This window comes from Trachypithecus francoisi, unplaced genomic scaffold, assembly GCF_009764315.1.
Source record: "Trachypithecus francoisi isolate TF-2019V2 unplaced genomic scaffold, Tfra_2.0 Lachesis_group5, whole genome shotgun sequence".
NCBI classification, from domain to species: domain Eukaryota; kingdom Metazoa; phylum Chordata; class Mammalia; order Primates; family Cercopithecidae; genus Trachypithecus; species Trachypithecus francoisi.
The window spans coordinates 88147387-88168180 of NW_022681470.1; the positions used below are offsets into that span (position 1 = coordinate 88147387).

The 20794-nt window shown below is 51.8% G+C and overlaps 1 protein-coding gene across 4 annotated transcripts; it reads left to right on the forward strand.

Moving 5' to 3' along the window:
- Positions 1–1478: 1478 nt before the first annotated feature.
- On the forward strand, positions 1479–20710 carry NECTIN4 (nectin cell adhesion molecule 4). Of its 4 annotated transcripts, none has more exons than XM_033195776.1 (9): positions 1479–1848; positions 11471–11830; positions 14010–14300; positions 15266–15386; positions 16976–17124; positions 17358–17517; positions 17939–18014; positions 18435–18509; positions 18849–20710. In XM_033195776.1, the coding sequence occupies exons 1-9, from the start codon at positions 1770–1772 to the stop codon at positions 19071–19073; spliced, it is 1536 nt and encodes a 511-aa protein (XP_033051667.1). In that variant the 5' UTR covers positions 1479–1769; the 3' UTR covers positions 19074–20710. The 4 variants fall into 4 exon arrangements, with proteins under 4 accessions (XP_033051667.1, XP_033051668.1, XP_033051669.1 ...); XM_033195777.1 differs by having other exon boundaries at positions 17361–17517; XM_033195778.1 differs by lacking the exon at positions 18435–18509.
- Positions 20711–20794: the final 84 nt, after the last annotated feature.

Consider the following 20794-nt stretch of genomic DNA (forward strand, 5'->3'; position numbering starts at 1 on the left):
GCCCAACTTTCAAGGAGTTCACAGGCTACAACTCTTGCCCTGTCCCACAATTTAATACACTGACTGAATCCCTGGCACACAGCAGGCCTCAATCAATGTTTTTTTGACTTGAAGCTTACAATTTAGTTAAGGAGATAAGATGTGCACAAATTATGAGCACATAAGCTATAATAAAAGGACTAGCAAAGGCTGAGGAAGAATAGAAGAAAGATTAATTTGGGGTGGGAGGAGCAGAGAAGGCTTCACGAAGATGTGGCATTTGAGGTCAGCTTTGAAAGATGAATAAGAGTTTGACAGGTAGAGTTGGTGGGGATGGTGGTGGTAGAAAATCTACACAGAACAACTCTTCCTTACGGCTTCTTTATTCCTCCTTTCTGCCTCCTCCAGATGGAAGGGTCCTATTGCAAAACTTTAACCTATTTTTTTTCTTCTCCCACATCTATCTCTATATTAACCTGGTTTTTGTTTTAGCCCTAGTCTGCAAGTGATCTTGCTTTTCCCCTTCACTAAATTTTCAGTGAGCGCAGAATATGCCCTCTTCCTCTGGCTATCCCAGGGAGGCCAGTAAGGTTTTGTGTAACTTGGCGGTCACTTTTTATGCATTCAGAATGGAAACATGTGGTCTGACAAGGATGAGTGTACTTACAGGAATACAGGGCTCGTTGAAATTAAGATTGTCCTTGCAAAGTCCAGACATGTGCTGGTCTAATGACCTAGGAATACACTGGGTAAAATGACCATGGAGAGGCTAGAGACGAACCTCTGGTCATTCAAGTTGTGCTGCTGCGCTTTTGGGACTCCTGGCTGGGTAACAAGATGTTGAAGCTGAGAGAGGGCCCTGATAGGGAAGCCAGGAACCCCTAGGGCTAATTCCTTGGCAGCTTGCTTGGCTTCTCCTATATGGAGTTGGGATTAGAGGAGTTACGTAAGTTATTTATCGGGGTCTTTGAACTACTTCCCTACCTCAGGGATAGAGGTGTCTGAGCAAACCGTGAGACTAAGTTGTGTGTCCTCTGGCAAGTCCCTCCCCTTCTCTGGGCCTTGGTTTTCTCATCTGAAGAATGAAGTATACAGCCCAGCACTGACAGACTCCTTCCTCCTCAGTTCTGGCCTTCTCTGATTCTATGGCTCCAAAGCTGAGACCCTCCAGGAGATCCGGGAACTTGTCAAGGCCCCCAGGAGGAGCAAGGCTAGCTGGGGTGTGGGACGCTTGGGTTCCTTTCTACCCACAAGGGCCTTGCCCCTGTTCATCCTGGCCTGCCCTGGTACCCTGGGCCTGCCTTAGCCCCCGCCCTTGCCTCTCCCTTCACAGCCCCTTCCACATACTCGCAGGTAAAGCCTGGAGCTGAGGATGGGACCCCACTGCCCCCACCCAGGTCCTTTCCTTCTTCCCTCCCTCCCTGGCGCCCATTAGCTAGCCCAGGCCGTGGGGGCGGTGGCTGCTGAGTCTCCGTGCCAGGCCCAGCCCCCAGAGACGCACCTGTTCTGACCTGCTGAGCAGGTTCCCAGGTTTCTGCCGTCGTTGTTGGCCACAGCGTGGGAAGCCGCTCTGGGGGAGCTCGGAGCTCCGGACCACGGCTTCTTGGGGGTAGTTACGGCTAGGTGGGTAGAACGGGGCCGGGGCTGGGCCCCCCAGTACAGACCCAAGTACAAGAGGCAAGAACTCTGCAGCTTCCTGCCTTCTGGGTCAGTTCCTTATTCGTCTGCAGCTGGCTCCCAGGGAGATCTCAGTGGAACTTCAGAAACGCTGGGCCGTCTGCCTTTCAACCATGCCCCTGTCCCTGGGACCCGAGATGTGGGGGCCTGAGGTCTGGCTGCTGCTGCTGCTACTGCTGGCATCGTTTACAGGTAGGACTTGCCTGAACCATCAGGACACTTGCTTCTGAGCCCAACCCGGCACTGACACACATGCACAAACACATAGACACACGCATGCACACACACATTCTCCTTCCTTTGACTCTGAACTGAGGAGCCAGTCTCTCTCTCCCACCCCCAGCTTCCAGCAGTGGCCCCAGAAAAGCCAGTATAGCCCTTCCCCTTCGTGTTTCCTCCCAGCCCCCAGGCCAGGTCACTATGTCTGGGATCCCTGACACCTCTGCCAAAGCCTTGCCTAGGCCTGAGCTGTCTTAGGGAATAGAGACCCAGTGTAGGTGGGCAGGGAGATGGGACTTGTGAGGATTCTTTTCACCCCAGGGTTTCCTGGAGGTGCCTTGGCCTACCCCCTGGGCTCTAGAACGGCTGCCTGGAACTGGGGCTGACTCAGGGCTCAGCTGGTTTCGGCAGTCATCTGGGTGCTGGAAGCCTGATGCCCACAGAGTAGATGGGGGATTTCTATTTCCTTCTCTTCTCTCCATGATGTTCTAGAGCACCAGGACTGGCGCACCTGTTGGGGACTATAGGAGAACTGAGAATGCCTGTCACTCTTACCCCTCCCTTTCCCTGGACACAGTATTAGGTGCCAGGGTGGTAATAAGGGGGTTTAGATGGGTGGGGGTCTAAGATAGGGAACCATCTAGATAGGATGTAGTCCCCTTTCGTTCATCTCCTGTTCCCCCATTTTCTTAACTAGATGCCTTGTATTACTCCTCACCTCCTGTCTGTCTAACATATACAGAGCAAATATGAATTATAGGAATGTATAATCTTCAGAGTAGAGGACAGTGTGTGTGCCTGTGTGTGCACAGTGAGACTCAGTGGAATTCCATAGGCTGTTCCTAGGGTAATGAGTAACAGAAATCTTTCTCTTTCAAAAGATGGGGCCTGATCTGGATAGGACAGTTTGATTATTGGGCCCAGGAGCAGTAGCAAGGGAGCCTCTGTTGCTCAGCAAGATCCGGCAGTGATTCCCCCACCTCCTTCTCCAGCCAAAGCTTTGAGGAAGGGAATAAGGCCTAGATGTGTGGATTGGTGGAGGTATGGGCTGCTCCCACTCTGATTTTATAATAGGTCATGGCTCAGCCTCCAGTTGTAGGATACTCAGCTCCTACCCCTGCCATCTCCTCACAGTCCCCTACCACCTGTGTTTTAGTTCCCATTTTCCAGATAATCCTTCTCACTTGTTTAGGCCAAAAAGTTGGAGCCTAGTTGCTGGAGTTGGGGAACCAGCCGTCACTTTCCTGTGGGATCTACCCACACCTAAAGAGTGGAGTCATGCCATCTCAGGACTTGGAAGAGATCAAAGAGATCACCACTCCAAGTCTCTCATTTTACAGATGAAAAAACTGAGAGAGATAGGCAAGTGAGATCTTCAAGATTACTCAATGTTAGGAGTTGACACACACACACACACACACACACACACACACACAATCTCTTTCCTTTGACTCTGAACTGAGGAGCCAATCCCTCTCTCCCAACCCCAGCTTCCAGCAGTGCCCCCAGAAGAGCCAGTGTAGTCCTTCCCTTTCATGTTCCCTCCCAGCCCCCCAGGCCAAGTCACTATGTCTGGAATCCCTGATTATCTCTGCTCAGTGTTAGGAGTATGACAAGGGTTAGTATCTTGGTGTTCCGATTCTAAGTTCATTGAAGAATAGTACATTTGAATGCACACTGGATACAGCCTGGATACTAGATGCTGGAGATGCAATGGTGACTGCATCACATGGTTTTTGTCTTCCTTTTCTATGATGGCAAAACTGTTCTTACTAAGAGAAGCCCAGGGAAGGGGAAAGGAGACCCCCTTCTAGTTAGACCTCATGCAATGCCTGACAGTAAGGGAGGAAGCCTGGCTCCAGATTGCCCCAGGAAGCTGGTAGCTGGTAGGAGGCCACTACGCTGCTGCTGCAGCTATAACCTACACAGAGCTGAGGTTGCTCTGGGGGCTGGAGACTACTAGCCTGAGGATCAGATGGTCCTACCTCCACTACCACCCCCATTCTGGCTCTTCTGTGTATAGACTATCTTAAATGGCTCCCAGCAAGCTGGAATGTTTCATGTCTCTGAAAAAAATCCTTGGACTGGGAAGTCAGGAGTCTTGGGTCCAGATCCCGTTTCCGCTATTAATCTATTTGGTAACCTTGGGCAGCGATGAAACCAGACTTCAGTAGACCAAGAGCTAGGACCAGATCATCTCTACTGACCTTCCAGCTCAAATATGATGACTCTGTGATGTTCCAGCCCTGGTTGAAGTGGGGTGCTGTGGTGTTGGAAGGGTCACTGGATCTAGTTGTGGAGATAGGAGGAGGAAAGGGGTTCTGGTCCCATCTCTCAGAGGGTACCAGAGTACCTTTCTCCAGAATACTGCCTTCCTGGCCCTACTGCAAATTCACCCCCTACCCAAATCCTGGGCCATTAGAGCTCTGAGCCCCAGGGCCCTGCCCCACCCCTGCAAGGGAAAGGAGCCCAGGCTTGGGAGGCGCCTCAGCACCACAGCTCTTTGTCTCTCCTTAATGGGTTGAGTTTCCGGGTGAGGTCTCCTCCCTTCTCCCTCCCCCATCTCTTGCCCTGGGGCTGAGGGACCCAAATCCATGAGACACCCCTTTCCCCATTAGGATCCTAGTCCCTAGCTCTTTGTCTGGGTTCAGGAGCCCTGCAGGACCAGAGGGTGAGTGCTATGCATTCTGAGGTCTGCCTTCTGGGGGTTAGGATCAGCTTTCTGTCTCAGGTTAGTTTCTTCAAAAGGGAGGGGCCCATCCTTACTTTTCTACTCCTGTTTACAGAGGGGGCAGGCCCTTTCCTGTAGGACCTACCCAAACCTGGGAAAGCCAGCAAGGGAGGTGGTGAGAACTGGGAGAATCCCAGGGAAGCCCTGTGACCTCAGTGACCTTGTTCCCACCCTAGTGCTTAAGGAGGCCGGGCCAAGGAGACCCTAGCTACAGAGATGGTGATGAGGAGGTTAGAGTTCATGATTCCATCAGGTAGACCAGAGCCTCAGGATCTGGGGGTTCTCTAGGCAAAGTGAATGGGGATTAGCTACTTTGGGGCACAAGCCCAGTGAGGAGAGAATGATTGAATGTTCTAGCCTCCAAAAATTTGCCCTTGCTCTGGCCGAAGTCTACGCAGAGAGAAGGGATGGAGGTGATATGGGGAATGAAGTCAGAAGGGAAGGGAGTAGAGAAGTCTAGGGTCTAAATTTGGGAAGAGAATCTAAAATGAGGAGGGGGCCAGGCGTGGTGGCTCACGCCTGTAATCCCAGCACTTTGGGAGGCCAAGGCAGGTGAATCCCTTGAGCCCAGCAGTTTGAGCCCAGCAGTTTGAGCCCAGCCTGGGCAACATGGCGAAACTCCGTCTCTACAAAAAATACAAAAGTTAGCCAGGCATGGTGGTGTACCTGTGGTCCCAGCTACTTGGGAGGACTGCCAGAATCCAAGGAGATTGACGTTGCAGTGAGCTGTGATCACACCACTACACTCCAGCCTGGGTGACAGAGTGAGATTTTGTGTCAAAAAAAAAAAGAGGAGGTGAAGTTCAGAACTGGGGAGGCATCTGCCATGCCTCCTGAAGGAACGCTGTGGAGAAGGTGGCTGAGGTCACTCTTTCACTGGAACAGGCAGCCTCTGGCCTCGGGAGATTTTCTCATAGTTTTCTGGCCACCCCCACCCCCTTCCCTCTAAATCTGGTGTGTCCTGAGAGCTGGAGTTGAGGCTGTGATTTGGGACGGGGCAGAGCAGGCCATGGTGGGTGGAGGGGCAGTGTGGAGCAGGGGTTAGGATCTCAGGAGTTTGGGAGAAGCTGAATCCTGGGTCTCCCACCCACAGTGTGGCTGTTGTGGTGACTCAGCCAGGCTCAGACTCTGGCTCCGGGGGGTTTAGGGGACTTATCTGTGCTGGGAGCTGTGTCTGGGCCATAGCCGGGGCTGCCTCAAGGCCTGTCCTCCCCATTGTTCTCATCTCCCTTTGTGATTGTGTGGCTCCCCTCCCCAGACACTAATCTGTGGGTGGGCGTTCTGCCCAGGCTGGGAAGCTCTCACTAAGCTGGGGGGCTTAGGACAATGGGGGGTAAGTGAGGGAGGCAGATGAAGGTGGAGAGGGAATCTTCTGGTTTTTAAAGTTCCTTAGCACTCCAAAGCCAAGGTTATGGGGAAAAGAGTGGATGGAAAGGGGTTTGCTGGGTTGTTTGTGTCACCTGTCCTGGATGGGGAGCTTCGGTGCGTCCCTCCCAGGTCCTTTCTCATCCCAAACTCACCCACATACTCCAGCTCTCAGGTGGAGGTTGTTGCTGTAAGGGGAGGCAGGAGTTAACAAAGGAGCATGAGACCCTAGACAGCCTGGACCCCTCCCCCTAGCCCCAGGCAGGATTCCCCTCACCCCTACAAACCCACACCAGACAACCCTTACCCAGGCCTGGAACCAGAGCTGGTTTTTCTGGTGGTGGCAGCAGCAGAACCCTGACAGAGATTTCCAGAGAGAGGCCTCCTTGGGGGGCCAGAGCTGCTGAGGGGCCCAGGGGAGTGGCTGGGGATAGTGGTGAGAAATGTGGGAGTCCTTTTAGTAGGAACCTGAGGAGCAAGGGGAGAGGAAACGTTTGTTTTGTTCAGCTGGGGAGTCCTTAATGGCAAGTTCCCATCACCTGGAGGGACAGTGACCTCATCTCTAGGTACTTCCACCTTAAGCCTGAGATGAATCTGTCCTCAAGTCTTGGGGTGAGATGGGGAGGGATGATGGGGGTGACATTCCAGGCAGGAGGCAGAGGCAAAGGCTCAGAGCCACATACCACTGACCAAGGGCAGCTGAGACAGAGAGACATGCGGAAGCCAAGATAAACCCACAGCAAAATATTTACTATGTGTGCAGAGTTCCGCGAGACAAGAATGCACTCTATGCATACAGAGGGTGTGACACGCACACGGAATCGTGTGTGCACACACGTTCACACATACTGGTACATAGCTCTCCCCTCTGGACACAGACAAGTAAGTACATATATGCCCCTAAGGTAAGACATGAACACATATATGTGCCAAACACCCACCAGTTTATGCAAGGAGATAGCCTCACATGCTTTTGAACCAGCACTAAGACTGGCCAGGCCCTTAGTCGCAGCTCCCATATACAAAAAACTCATACTTACTCCCTCCTTCTCAGACACCCACCTCTAGGACCCCTACATTCACACCTGTAAGTCCCAGCAGGGGATCCTGATGGAGAAAGGCCCCTCATAAAGAAAATCTACTTCCTTAAAGATGCTCTTGATGGCTGGGTATCAGCAAGTGCCAGCCTCAGTTTCCCCGCCTGAGATCAGAGGCCAGGCTCACATAGAAAGGAGTGTTGAGACCCAGGCATAGGGTGGGGAACAGCCAGCCAGCCCAAACCTGGAATGGAGGGCCTGTCTGGGAGCGGGCGGGGTACACAAAGGGCTGGGCTCCAAAGAGGCCCGTGGGGGCCTGGCCGGGGTGGGGGAGGCCAAGGGCAGGGATCCCGTCTGGCCAGTTGGGCCTGTTCTCTCCCTTGCGCAAGGTGGTGGTGGCTGTGGCTAGGCTTGCTGCTGTGCAGCAGCTTCTGAGTCACCAAGGCTCCTGACCAGCGTCCTGGTGCTCCAGGGAGGAGGGGTGGGAGGGTCAGAGGGAGGAGTGTCCAACCAGCCCAAGTCCACCAGCCTCAGCAAACAATTTGCAACAGAAGGGTCCGTGGGCTTGGCCTGGCCTGGCCACCACATGCCCGCAAGGTGACCTCACCAGGCAGGCAATGTGTCTCCTTTGGTCTGATGACATCATCATGCTGACGCCAGGCTGACACTGGGTGGAGGAGAGAAGGAGGAGGCAGTCCTGGCCTGCCCTGGCCAGGAAGCCTGGACTCCTGGGTCTGTTTAGCCAAGGACAGGGATTCTAGGGCTCAAATTCTATTTTCTCTTCTCTTGTACCCTAGGGTGGTAGAGGGGTATGCAACTGGAGGAGGGTGTTGCCTCAGGCTGAGATGTTCCTACTAAATAGTGGATTTAGAACAATGAGGATCTGTGGGAGATATTCAGAAAGGAATTTCCTGTTTTACTGGGTTCCTCAGTCTGTGAAGCTTCAGTTTGTCCCCTAGGGGTGGGGATCATCGACTCACAGGTGAGAACATGGAGGACTGAGATTCAGGCATGCACTGGATATCTAATGCCTGCTGTACCCTAAGAAAGTATTTTCCAAGAGAAATATAGGTGATTAGTGGTGGGGAGGCAGCAGGTGGTTGACTAGTATAGGAATAGGGTTGGAAAATTGTTTCAGAAATAGTCTTTAGAAAGGTTTGAGTATCCCAGTGGGGCAGGTCTTGGGATCCCTGTGACCTTCACAGACAACAGCGTTTGAAGCAAAGGATATGTTGTGCTGGAGATCCCTACCCAAGCTCACTCGCAGCCCTTCCTTGGCAGCCCTGTTCTTTCCAGTGCCAGGAGGAGAAGAAGCCTGGGATGGGTGCGGGTGGTTAGCTGGACTCCCAGGCTGGGCTGGGTGGGACCAACATTAGCTTAGGCAGGTCAGGGCCCTGGTATCTGGCCCTGCAGGTCTATCCTGTCCCATCTGGGCCCTCTTAGCAACCAACAGCATCCTTCTTCCCTCTCCTGGTAGCAGGGCCACAGGAACCCTTTCCTGTGCTCTATGTGCTGCCTCACTAAAACCCTCTGATCCATTCTAGTGGAGCTTCATTTCCTCCCTTCATGCCTGCCTCCTTCCATCCCTGTTTTTTTTCTCTGTCCAGTCTGGAGGTGCTCCCTTTGGCAGTGAACCCAATTAGCTAGCTAGCCCAGCCTATCCTGCCTCCGCCCCAAGGTTACCATGTAGTGTTCCTCCCTGGCCAGCCCAATGCTTGTTCCTCCTCATTCTTTTTTTTAATCTTTTTCTTTTTTTTTTGGTACAGTATCTCACTTTGTTGCCCAAGCTGGAGTGCAGTGGAATGATTAGCTCACTGCAACTTCCACCTGCTGGGTTCACCGATTCTCCTGCCTCAGCCTCCCGAGTAGCTGGGACTACAGGTGCCCGCCACCACGCCCGGCTAATTTTTGTATTTTTAGTAGAGACAGGGTTTCACCATGTTGGCCAGGCTGGTCTCAAACTCCTGAGCTTGGGTGATCTGCCTGCCTCAGCTTCCTAAAGTGCTGGGATTAAAGGTGTGAGCCACTCTGCCCAGCCTGTTCATCCTCATTCTACACTTTTCTTCTGTCTCTCTCATTTATTTATTTTTATTTTTATTTTTATTTTTATTTTTTTTGAGACAGAGTCTCGCTCTGTCGCCCAGGCTGGAGTGCAGTGGCCGGATCTCAGCTCACTGCAAGCTCCGCCTCCCGGGTTTAAGCCATTCTCCTGCCTCAGCCTCCCGAGTAGCTGGGGCTACAGGCGCCTGCCACCTTGCCTGGCTAGTTTTTTGTATTTTTTAGTAGAGACGAGCTTTCACCGTGTTAGCCAGGATGGTCTCGATCTCCTGACCTCGTGATCCGCCCGTCTCGGCCTCCCAAAGTGCTGGGATTACAGGCTTGAGCCACCGCGCCTGCCCCTCTCTCATTTATTAATTCACCTGTTCATTCAGTCAGTCAGTCAATAAATGTTGATGGAACCCACATACCACTGAGCACTAAATCGGAAACAATGGTTCCATATGTGATGTGAGGCCCAGAAAACAGGGATAAAGTGCTGTGACAGGAGTGAAAGCAGGGTGATGAGGAGCACAGAGGAAGGGCACCTAATGCTGCCTGAGGTGGGGGTGGGAGGAGGGAGGACTCCTGGAGGAAATGATGGCTAAGCAGAGTCTTAAATGATGAGTAGGCGCTACCAGACATAAGGAGGAGGGCATTCCAGGCAGGGGGTATTGTGAGCAGAGGTGAGGAACAACAAGGTGTGTGGCTTGCTGGGCAGAGGCAGGGACAACACACTGTTGCGGATTGCTGGGGCACACATTCCAAAGCAAGGAGCTCTTGCCATCCCAGCATGTTCCTTTACTCTGCTCCCAGGCCCCAATCCCCATATTTCACTTTTGATTCCATGACTCCAAATTTATTTCTTCCCAACAGTGAACATCCTCAGGCCCTGTCTCCCTCATAAGTTACTCATGCTAGAAATTTAGGAGCTGTCTTTGAGTCTTTCCTCTCCTTCATCTTTCTTTCTGGTCAATGACCAATTCCCTTTCAAATCTCCCCCTGGAACTGTCCCCTCCTATCCCCTCCTAGCACTACTGCACCCGGGCTGCAGCTGCAGCCTTCAGTGACTGCCCCTCACCGCTTGCTCATGGCACTCCCTTGCTAAGGAACCTTCAGTGACTCCCCATTTCCTCTTGACCAAGTCTGAATTCCTTTGCTCACATGGAAGTTCCCCGGTGATTTGGCCCCACCCTGCCCCAACCATATTTTCCACTCCTGCTCAACACACACACCCTGTATTAGGCTGGGTCCTCTCCTCTTTGCTTCCTGAACAAGCCACCTTCTCCATCTCCTTAGTGTTTGCTCACCATGGTCCCTGACTTAGTATGCCTTTCTAGGCCTCTCTGCCTCCTAATCCTACCTAACTCATGCATGGGGCCCTCCCAAATGATTCAGTCCCATAGTGATTGCCCCATCCCACAGTTGGCCTATAACACACCCCTGAGCACTAAATCAGAAACCATCATCACGTTTCCATATGTGTCTCCATATGTATCTCTTACTCCTGAGCAGACCTCAAGTCCCATGAGAGCAAGGAGTGGATCCTTATTTGCAGATAAGGTAACATGCTGGATAGCTCTGATTCCAGAATTCCTGAGGGATTCATTAATATGCAAAATACTAGCCCATTGTCCTAGCCCTTTGTCCCTTGGCCTCCGATTCTGGCTTACAATTGTGACCCCGTTGCTGTGTGCCTGCTCTGATCTCATCTCTCTGGGCCTCTGACCTAGGCCCTTTCTGTCTTTAGTGGCTTGCTCATTCCTGCCTCTGAGCCTTGGTTCATGCCTTTCCTCCCACATGGAACACTTCCTGAGCTATGGGAATCCAGGTCTCTCATCTTCCAAGCCATGAAAAGAATGTTCCAAAGGGCCTACTGAATAGACCCTTCCTACCCTATGTGACCCATTCCAGACACCAACAGTTTTGGATTCTTGCCGTGGCTCCCAGCCACACTTTCTGAAACTATCCACTTTTTCCCGGTTGGTGGGTTGAACCTCCTCTGAAAGTTTGTTCATGGCTTTCCCTGTTTCTTTGTGCATAAATTCCATTTCCCTGATGACTGTGAGCTCCCTGAGGGCAGAGGCTGGGTCTCCTGTTCTGTTACAACCTCCCACCTTGCAACTACTCAGGATACAATCCTAGGCTGCAAGAGGGTGTGAGTCTTCCATAAATCGTCTATGTGGCCTTAGGCAAGCCACTTCCTCTCTCTGGGTCTCAGTTTCCTCATCTGTTAAATGGTGATAATAACACCTACCTCTTGGGAATGTTTTGTAGATTTAATAAGGTAATGAACTGAATGTGCTTTGCAAGCACAAAATGCTCCAGGAGTTCCGGCCACCTTTGCTGTCATTATCATTATGAATGTGCTCCCCCAGCTCTGGCAGCACCCTTAATCGTGGCTGTCCCTGTCTGCCCCCTGCAGGCCGGTGCCCCGCGGGTGAGCTGGAGACCTCAGACGTGGTAACTGTGGTGCTGGGCCAGGACGCAAAATTGCCCTGCTTCTACAGAGGGGACTCCGGCGAGCAAGTGGGGCAAGTGGCATGGGCTCGGGTGGACGCGGGCGAAGGCGCCCAGGAACTAGCGCTACTGCACTCCAAATACGGGCTTCATGTGAGCCCGGCTTACGAGGGCCGCGTGGAGCAGCCGCCGCCCCCACGCAATCCCCTGGACGGCTCGGTGCTCCTGCGCAACGCAGTGCAGGCGGACGAGGGCGAGTACGAGTGCCGGGTCAGCACCTTCCCCGCCGGCAGCTTCCAGGCGCGGCTGCGGCTCCGAGTGCTGGGTAAGTGGGGCTCTCTGGGGATGGTCTGAGCTGCTGTGGATGCAGGGGGAAGCAGAGATTGGGACTGCAGAGATGGATGGGGCAGAAGTAGAACAGGAATAAAAAGTAGGGTCCTGTTTAGGTGAGGGAGCTTCATCCAGCTAGCTATCGTTGTACCCAATCCAGAAATTCTCTCCAAGTAACCCCAAAAGCTGGGGAAGATTCCATTTGTTAGGAAGTTCTTCCTTCCGACGCCATGAAACTCCCTCTGTTACTTTTGCCCTGTGGCAATATGGCATGGCTTCTTCTCTTTTCTGCACAACAACCTTTCCAAAAGCAGAGGCCCTTTGTCATGCCCCACCCAAATCTACTCTTCCCCAAGCTAAACTTACTGGTTCCTGACAGTTCCACCAAAGACAGTTTCAGAGCCTCTCTCACCATCCTGTGCTCCATGTTTTTTTTTTTTACAATGTGGGTCCTGAATGTGGACACAGGCCCAGCTATGGTGTGGCCATACACGACCAGTGGGGCTAACACCTTCCTTGATATGGACCTTCAGTGAATGTGGTCTGAGATCACAATCACTTTAAAAAATTTTTAATTTAATTTAATTTTTTTCGGACGAAGTCTCGCTCTGCCGCCCAGGCTGGAGTGCAGTAGTGCCATCTCGGCTCACTGCAAGCTCCGCCTCCCGGGTTTACGCCATTCTTCTGCCTCAGCCTCCCGAGTAGCTGGGACTACAGGCGCCGCCACGACGCCCAGCTAATTTTTTTTGTATATTTACTAGAGACGAGATTTCATTGTGTAAACTAGGATGGTCTCGATCTCCTTACCTCGTGATTCACTTGTCCCAGCCTCCCAAAGTGCTGGGATTACAGGCGTGAGCCACCGCGCCCGGCCACAATCACTTTTTAAGCCATCACTTTATATTGTGGGCACTTGTGGTCAACTCTGGACTTATGGTCAAGTCTTTTCCATTCTGTGTTAACATTTTGAAGATAAAAAAAGGTTTTTTTTTGCTGGGTGAGGTGACTTACGCCCTGTAATCCCAGCACTTTGGGAGGCTGAGGTGGGCAGATCACCTGAGGTCAGGAGTTCGAGACCAGCCTGGCCAACATGATGAAACCCCATCTCTACTAAAAATACAAAAATTAGCCAGGCGTGGTGGCTCGTGCCTGTAATCCCAGCTACTCAGGAGGCTGAGGCGGAGAATCGCTTGAACCCAGGAGGCGGAGATTGCAGTGAGCTGAGATTGTGCCACTGCACTCCAGCCTGGGCAATAGAGGGAGACTCAGTCTCAAAAGTAAATAAATAAATATAAATAAATAAATACAATAAAGGTTTTTATAGTTCCCCTTTATTCACATATAAGTTAATAACATCAGCCTTGGAGTTAAAAAAAAAAAACCAAGTGTAAATATAGGCTTTGTCACCTAATAGCTGATAACTTGGGACAGTCACTTAACTTCCTTGTGATTTGGTTTCCTCATCTGGAAAACAGAGATAATAATACCTAACTCACTGTTTGTTGACAGAATTTGAGATAACATTTATAAAGTATTTAGCATAATAGTTGACACATAGTAAGTGCTTACTAGGTGGTGGTTATTATTATTATGTAGATGATATCTGGCTAGTTTTTTAATTACTTCATTATTTTTATTTTTTAAATGACCTATGTTCATTGTAAAAAATTCACACAGTAGGGAAGGATACAAAGTCACCTCAATTTCTACCATTCATCTGTGTCTCCATGAAATAAGAGAAGGAAAGGAGGCCTGAAAGTTGTTTTGTGATTTTTTTTTTGTTTTTTTGAGGTGGAGCCTCACTCTGTCGCCCAAGCTGGAGTGCAGTGGCATGATCTCAGCTCACTGCAACCTCCACCTCCCGTGTTCAAGCAATTCTCCTGCCTCAGCCTCCCGAGTAGCTGGGATTACAGGCACCCGCCACAATGCCCGGCTAATTTTTTATATTTTTAGTAGAGACAGCGTTTCACCATATTGGCCAGGCTGGTCTCGAACTCCTGACCTCGTGATCCACCTGCCTCGGCCTCCCAAAGTGCTGGGATTACAGGTGTGAGCCACTGCGCCCGGCCTGGGGGCCTGAAAGTTTGTACTTGCACAAGACTGAAATGCGATGAGTGGGGGCCTCTTAACAGGGGTTGTGCAGACCTGTGACCCCTGCCTTTCCCCATTTTCAGTGCCTCCCCTGCCCTCACTGAATCCTGGGCCAGCACTAGAAGAGGGCCAGGGCCTGACCCTGGCAGCCTCCTGCACAGCTGAGGGCAGCCCAGCCCCCAGCGTGACCTGGGACACAGAGGTCAAAGGCACAACGTCCAGTCGTTCCTTCAAGCACTCCCGCTCTGCTGCCGTCACCTCCGAGTTCCACCTGGTGCCTAGCCGCAGCATGAATGGGCAGCCACTGACTTGTGTGGTGTCCCATCCTGGCCTGCTACAGGACCAAAGGATCACCCACATCCTCCACGTGTCCTGTAAGTACTTTGATGCTTGGGTAGGGAAGCCCAAGGGGTTCTGAGCAGATTGGTGGGACGCCATAGGTCCCTGAGCCAGGCCAGGCTGGCCAACCTGGGTCCTGGAGGCTACAGTGTGTAAGAGAGCACTAGTCCAAATATGGAAGACCTGGAGCCTGATCCCAGAGGATAGACCTCTCTGAGCTTCTGTGTCCTTATCTTTACAAAGGAGATTGCCCTGCTTCACGGGGTTGTTGGGAGAATCAACTATAAACATGGAATTGAAAACACTTTCTAAAATATTAGTTTAGGATTTGGAAACAGATAAACTTAGACAAGCCCTAGTTCTACTTACCAGCTGTTATTCAGTCGTGTTAGGCTTCATTTTCTTTATCAGCAAAATGAGTATAATTATTTGTAACTCATACCAACTTTAGAGGGTTTTGACGGGAATTAGAAATTATGAACGCAGAGCAACTCACACAGTGCTTAGCGCATTGAAGGCGCTTGGTAAATGGTAGATACTATTTTCCCAGAGTTAGATTTCAAGCTTCTGGAGGGGATAAGACTGTTTTCAGCATTTGGCTCAAAGTAGGTCCTCAACAAATGTTTGTTGAAGAAATGAACGAACTAGTAGGATTGTGAAGAATCAGGCAACATTTATTCAGCACCTGTTCTGTGACTAGCACTATGCTAGGCAACACAGGACATCCAGAAAATGTGTGATGGGTCCTACCTTGAGGGACTTATGGCCTCATTCTACAGGTAAACCAATATAGACTCTCTGAGCTTAGAGAGGGGAGGGAACAGTGTGGCCAGGAGCTGTCAGCAGGGTGGGGCTGAGCTAGGTTTGGCAGCAGATGAGTAGGATGGAGAAGGGCAAGGGAGGGTATTTCAGGCAGGGTGGGGTGGGGGCAGAGCCCTTTGAGGTACCACATGATCAAAGGCATCATTCCCATTCTTTCTCCTCCCACTTCCCATTCCAGTCCTTGCTGAGGCCTCTGTGAGGGGCCTTGAAGACCAAAATCTGTGGCACGTTGGCAGAGAAGGAGCTATGCTCAAGTGCTTGAGTGAAGGGCAGCCCCCTCCCTCATACAACTGGACACGGTAAGGGCCCGAGCCTGGGGAAGGCCTAACTTGAGACTAGGTTCCTGCCCTCTCAGGGCCAGGGTATACTCACTATGGGATGGGACAATATATTCTGATCCCCCAAATAAATTGGGGTATGTATTCACATCTCTTGTATTATTATACTCATCGTACAAGAATATGCATGGTCACCATATATTATTGGCTTGCCCAGGGAATCTAAGGTACATGGTCATTAGTAGGGAATAAATGGATAAGCCCTTAAATTTTTTGTCTTTTATTTTATTTTTGTTTTGAGACGGAGTCTCGCTCTGTCGCCGGGCTGGAGTGCAGTGGCACGATCTCGGCTCACTGCAACATCCACCTCCTGGGTTCACGTGGTTCTCCTACCTCAGCCTCCTGAGTAGCTGGGACTACAGGCGCCCACCACCGCCCCCAGCTAATTTTTGTATTTCTAGTAGAGACAGGGTTTCACCATGTTGGCCAGGCTGGTCTCGATCTCAAGACCTCGTGATCTGCCCACCTTGGCCTCCGAAAGTTCCGGGATTACAGGCGTGAACCACCATGCCTGGCCCTTGTCTTTTATTTTTATTTTTTTTTGAGATGGAGTTTCACTCTGTTGCCCAGGCTGTAGTGCAGTGGCGCATTCTTGGCTAACTGCAACCTCCGCCTGCCGGGTTCAAGAGATTCTCCTGCCTCAGCTTCCCAAGTAGCTGGGATTACAGGTATGCGTCAGCATGCCCAGCTAGTTTTTTGTATTTCTAGTAGAGTCGGAGTTTCACTATGTTGACCACACTGCTCTTGAACTCCTGACCTCAGGTAATCCGCCCGCCTAGGCCTCCCAAAGTGCTGGGATTATAGGCGTGAGCCACCGTGCCTGGCCTTGTCTAACTTTTAAATTGTGAAATATAACACAATATTTCGATATTAATATTTTGTATATTTATGTGAAAGCATAAAGTGCACAAGACAGCTGTCTTTTTGCAGTTGTTAAGCCAACACTCCTATAACCACCACAATATTGCCAGCACCTCAAAAACACCCACTACCTCCAGTTCCCTCAAGGCATCCTTGGCCTTTTTCCAAGGTCTGAAATATCTAGAGAGTCAGGGAGAGGTTGGGTACACATGTGTGTGAGCCCATGACGGGCATGTTCTCACATGTAAGCATATGAGCGATGCATGTGGCCTTGTGCCTGGGGCTATGCTCATGTATCCTGCCATGCAACATCATGGGTGTTGGAGCAGGCAGTCACATTTTCCAATTACCTCTACACCCAGCTAGGAGTGGAGTGTCCTGTTGTGTGGACTTTGTAACATGTGTACCTGGTACCCAGTGTTGGATGACGTGATGCCTGTGGAAGCATGTGGGATGGCACACGTGTGGATCTTCCCCGGGTGTGTGTAGGGGGTGCCCAGGTCAGGCTGGGCAGCAGGGAGAAAGGACTTCTGCCTAGACCTGCCTGGTGGAGGGAGGGGCACCGTGGGAACAGCCGGCGGCTCTGGGTGACGTCATGGGGGTGGAGGGTGGAGAGCTGTCTGGACACGTTGGGTGATGGTGGCTTCAGCCCTTCCGGGCTGGCACCCTTCAGCTTCCCTGTCTTCCAGGCTGGATGGGCCTCTGCCCAGTGGGGTACGAGTGGATGGGGACACTTTGGGCTTTCCCCCACTGACCACTGAGCACAGTGGCATCTACGTCTGCCATGTCAGCAATGAGTTCTCCTCGAGGGATTCTCAGGTCACTGTGGATGTTCTTGGTAAGCACCGGGGCAGAAGAAACAAGGGACCTGAGCCAAGGGCTTGGTGGGGGCAGCGGGAAGCAAGACAGAGACAGTGAATTGGGCAAGTGTTTATTCAGTGGGGGCTGGACTGTGTGTCTTTTGCAGAGAGTCAAACTGAGGTGTGGTTTTAGATGTTTTGTGGGGGAGCTGTGAGGTCTGGGGTGGGTTGTGGCTGCAGGCTTCCACCTCAGACAGTGGCCTGTCTCCAGCAGACCCCCAGGAAGACTCTGGGAAGCAGGTGGACCTAGTGTCAGCCTCGGTGGTGGTGGTGGGTGTGATCGCCGCACTCTTGTTCTGCCTTCTGGTGGTGGTGGTGGTGCTCATGTCCCGATACCATCGGCGCAAGGCCCAGCAGATGACCCAGAAATAGTGAGTACTGGGCGCTCCGGGGTGGGTAGAACTAAGCTGAGAACAAAGAAGAGGATAGCAGGAGGTGGGCTAGGACCGAGAAGACTGGGTGGCCTGAAAACTGAGGAGTTTCAGACTAGAGGTGGGCAGGGTCTTTCTAGGGCTGAGGAGGAGCTAAGGGTCTGGAGCACAGATGGAGCACTCAATCCTTCCACCTTAGTGAGGGTCAGATCCATGTGCCTGGGTGTCGCCAAGTATGCACACGCACACAGCACACACATGCTCTTCAGCTGCACTGCCATCTGCAGCCACACACTCACACTTGCAGGGCCAGCATGGCACCCACACCCTCCAGGCCTATCTCACTAGGCTCAGCCAGGATAGGCTCACCTTGGAAGGCTGCCACTACCCTCAGCTCCTGACAAGGCTGTGTCTTTCCCAGTGAGGAGGAGCTGACCCTGACCAGGGAGAACTCCATTCGGAGGCTGCATTCTCATCACACGGACCCCAGGAGCCAGGTGTGTGCCAAGGTCGGGTGCATGCATGCAGGAGTGTAGTCACATTGGGGTCTGCTTGTGCCTGGGCCTCTCTGCAGACCAGGAGCACAGCTCTCTGCTGGGTCAGCCACTGACTCACAGCTGGGGCTGGCTAGGGTAGAGTTGAGAGGGTGTAGTTGCTTCGAGTCTGCTAGGGCTGCTCCAGAAGGCCCCCTTCAGCATTGGCCTAGGGCCTTCTCTGGGAAGCCACCATCAGTTCTGCTTCCAGGGTGGGTTTGGGGTGGCAGTGGGGAAATGAGGATGTTTGTTTCCGGGAGAGAATGGACCTGTTGGGTTGGGGGACAGGTGAGTAGGGAGGAGGCTGGTGGAGGACAAGAGGGGAAGAGGCTGAGGGGAGGAGGCTGAGCCCTGTTCTAACTCCCCCATGTCTGGGCCCTGCAGCCGGAGGAGAGTGTAGGGCTGAGAGCCGAGGGCCACCCTGATAGTCTCAAGGACAACAGTAGCTGCTCTGTGATGGTGAGGCCCCCGGCCCCACCTGTGTCCCCACCACTCTCCTCGGGCCCCTGTCCTGGTCCCAGATATGGTGCGTCAGCAGCCCACTTACCAGTCCCTCTCGCCTTAGCCCTGGCTCATGCAGCCCAGCATCGCATCTCTGCAACATCTTTGTTCTCCCGTCTCCCCCTCCCCATGCCTAACACTTGTTCCTGGTCCCCGATCTCTGGGTCCCTATGCTTCTGAGGCAACCGTTACCCCTGCTTGTGCCTGGCCTCTGATCCCACCATGACCCAGCTGTGCCCCAGCATGTCCAGCCACCCTGCTTTGGTTTCTGACTTGCCCTCTGCCCTTGGTCTCCAGAGTGAAGAGCCTGAGGGCCGCAGTTACTCCACGCTGACCACGGTGAGGGAGATCGAAACACAGACTGAACTGCTGTCTCCAGGCTCTGGGCGGACCGAGGAGGAGGAAGATCAGGATGAAGGCATCAAACAGGCCATGAACCATTTTGTTCAGGAGAATGGGACCCTACGGGCCAAGCCCACAGGCAATGGCATCTACATCAATGGGCGGGGACACCTGGTCTGACCCAGGCCTGCCTCCCTTCCCTAGGCCTGGCTCCTTCTGTTGACATGGGAGATTTTAGCTCATCTTGGGGGCCTCCTTAAATACCCCCATTTCTTGCAGAAGATGCTCCCCATCCCACTGACTGCTCGACCTTTACCTCCAACCCTTCTGTTCATCGGGAGGGCTCCACTGATTGAATCTCTCCCAGCATGCATGCAGGTCACTGTGTGTGTGCATGTGTGCCTGTGTGAGTGTTCACTGCGTGTGTGTGGAGGGGTGACTGTGTCCGTGGTGTGTATTGTGCTATCAGAGTCAAGTGAACTGTGGTGTATGTGCCACAGGATTTGAGTGGCTGCGTGGGCAACACTGTCAGGGTTTGGCATGTGTGTCGTGTGGCTGTGTGTGGCTGCCTGAAAAAGCAGGTATTTTCTCAGACCCCAGAGCAGTATTAATGATGCAGAGGTTGGAAGCAAGAGGTGGAGACTGTGGATCAGACCCAGGTGTGCGGGCATAGCTGGACCTGAAATCTGCCTCCGGTGTGAGGGAACCTGTCTCCTACCACTTGGGAGCCATGGGGGCAAGTGTGAAGCAGCCAGTCCCGGGGTCAGGCAGAGGCTTGAACTGTTACAGAAGCCCTCTGCCCTCTGGTGGCCTCTGGGCCTGCTGCATGTACATATTTTCTGTAAATAAACATGCGCCGGGAGCTTCTTGCAGGAATATTGCTCCAAATCATTTTTAATTTTTTTCTTTTTTTTTCTTGCCCTTTCCATTAGTTGTATTTTTTATTTATTTTTATTTTTATTTTTATTTTTTTTAGAGATGGGGTATCACTATGTTGCTCAGGCTGGCCTTGAACTCCTGGGCTCAAGCAATCCTCCTGCCTCAGCCTCCCTAGTAGCTGGGACTTTAGGTGTACACCACTGTGCCTGCTTTGAATCCTTTACTAAGAGAAAAAAAATTAAAGAAAGGCTTTAGATTTATTCAATGTTTACTACTGGGATGGCTTAAAGTGAGGCCCCCCCCAACACCAGGGGGTTAATTCCTGTGATTGTGAAAGGGGCTCCTTCCAAGGCATCTTCATGCAGACAACCCCTTGGGAGGGCACCTGAGAGCTGGTGGAGTCTGGAATTAGGGATGTGAGCCTAGTGGTTACTGGGTAAGGTAAAGTTGCATCCACAGTTGTTTGTGATACTTTGGGGAGTTGCTTGGACTTGGTGACAAGGGCTCCTGTTCAGTGGTGGTGTTGGGGAGAGAGAGAGCAGTGATTATAGACTGAGAGAGTAGGAGTTCAGGTGAGGAGAAGGAGGTGCTGGGGGTGAGAATGTCGCCTTTCCCCCTGGGTGTTGGATCACTAATTCAAGGCTCTTCTGGATGTTTCTCTGGGTGGGGGCTGGAGTTCAATGAGGTTTATTTTTAGCTGGCACACCCAGATATACTCAGCCAGAATACCTAGATTTAGTACCCAAACTCTTCTTAGTCTGAAATCTGCTGGATTTCTGGCATAAAGGAAAGGCTCCCATCCTTCATTCCCTAGCCAGCCTAGGACTTTGAATGTGGAGCGTGAAGATCTAAGATCCTAATATGTACATTTTATGTAAATATGTGCATATTTGTACATAAAATGATATTCTGTTTTTAAATAAACAGACAAAACTTGTTCTGTCTGGTTCCTGTCTTGCCCCTTGAACTGTGTAAGCTCTGAGTCACATACTCTCTGTCTTGGTACCATCCTTCTGGTAGTC

Coding starts and splice junctions, on each gene's coding strand:
- NECTIN4 (XM_033195776.1), top strand. CDS start 1,770: ATGCCCCTGTCCCTGGGACCCGAGATGTGGGGGCCTGAGGTCTGGCTG. Junction 15,387..16,975: donor CCCTCATACAACTGGACACG/GTAAGGGCCCGA, acceptor CCTGTCTTCCAG/GCTGGATGGGCCTCTGCCCA. Junction 17,518..17,938: donor CAGCAGATGACCCAGAAATA/GTGAGTACTGGG, acceptor TGTCTTTCCCAG/TGAGGAGGAGCTGACCCTGA.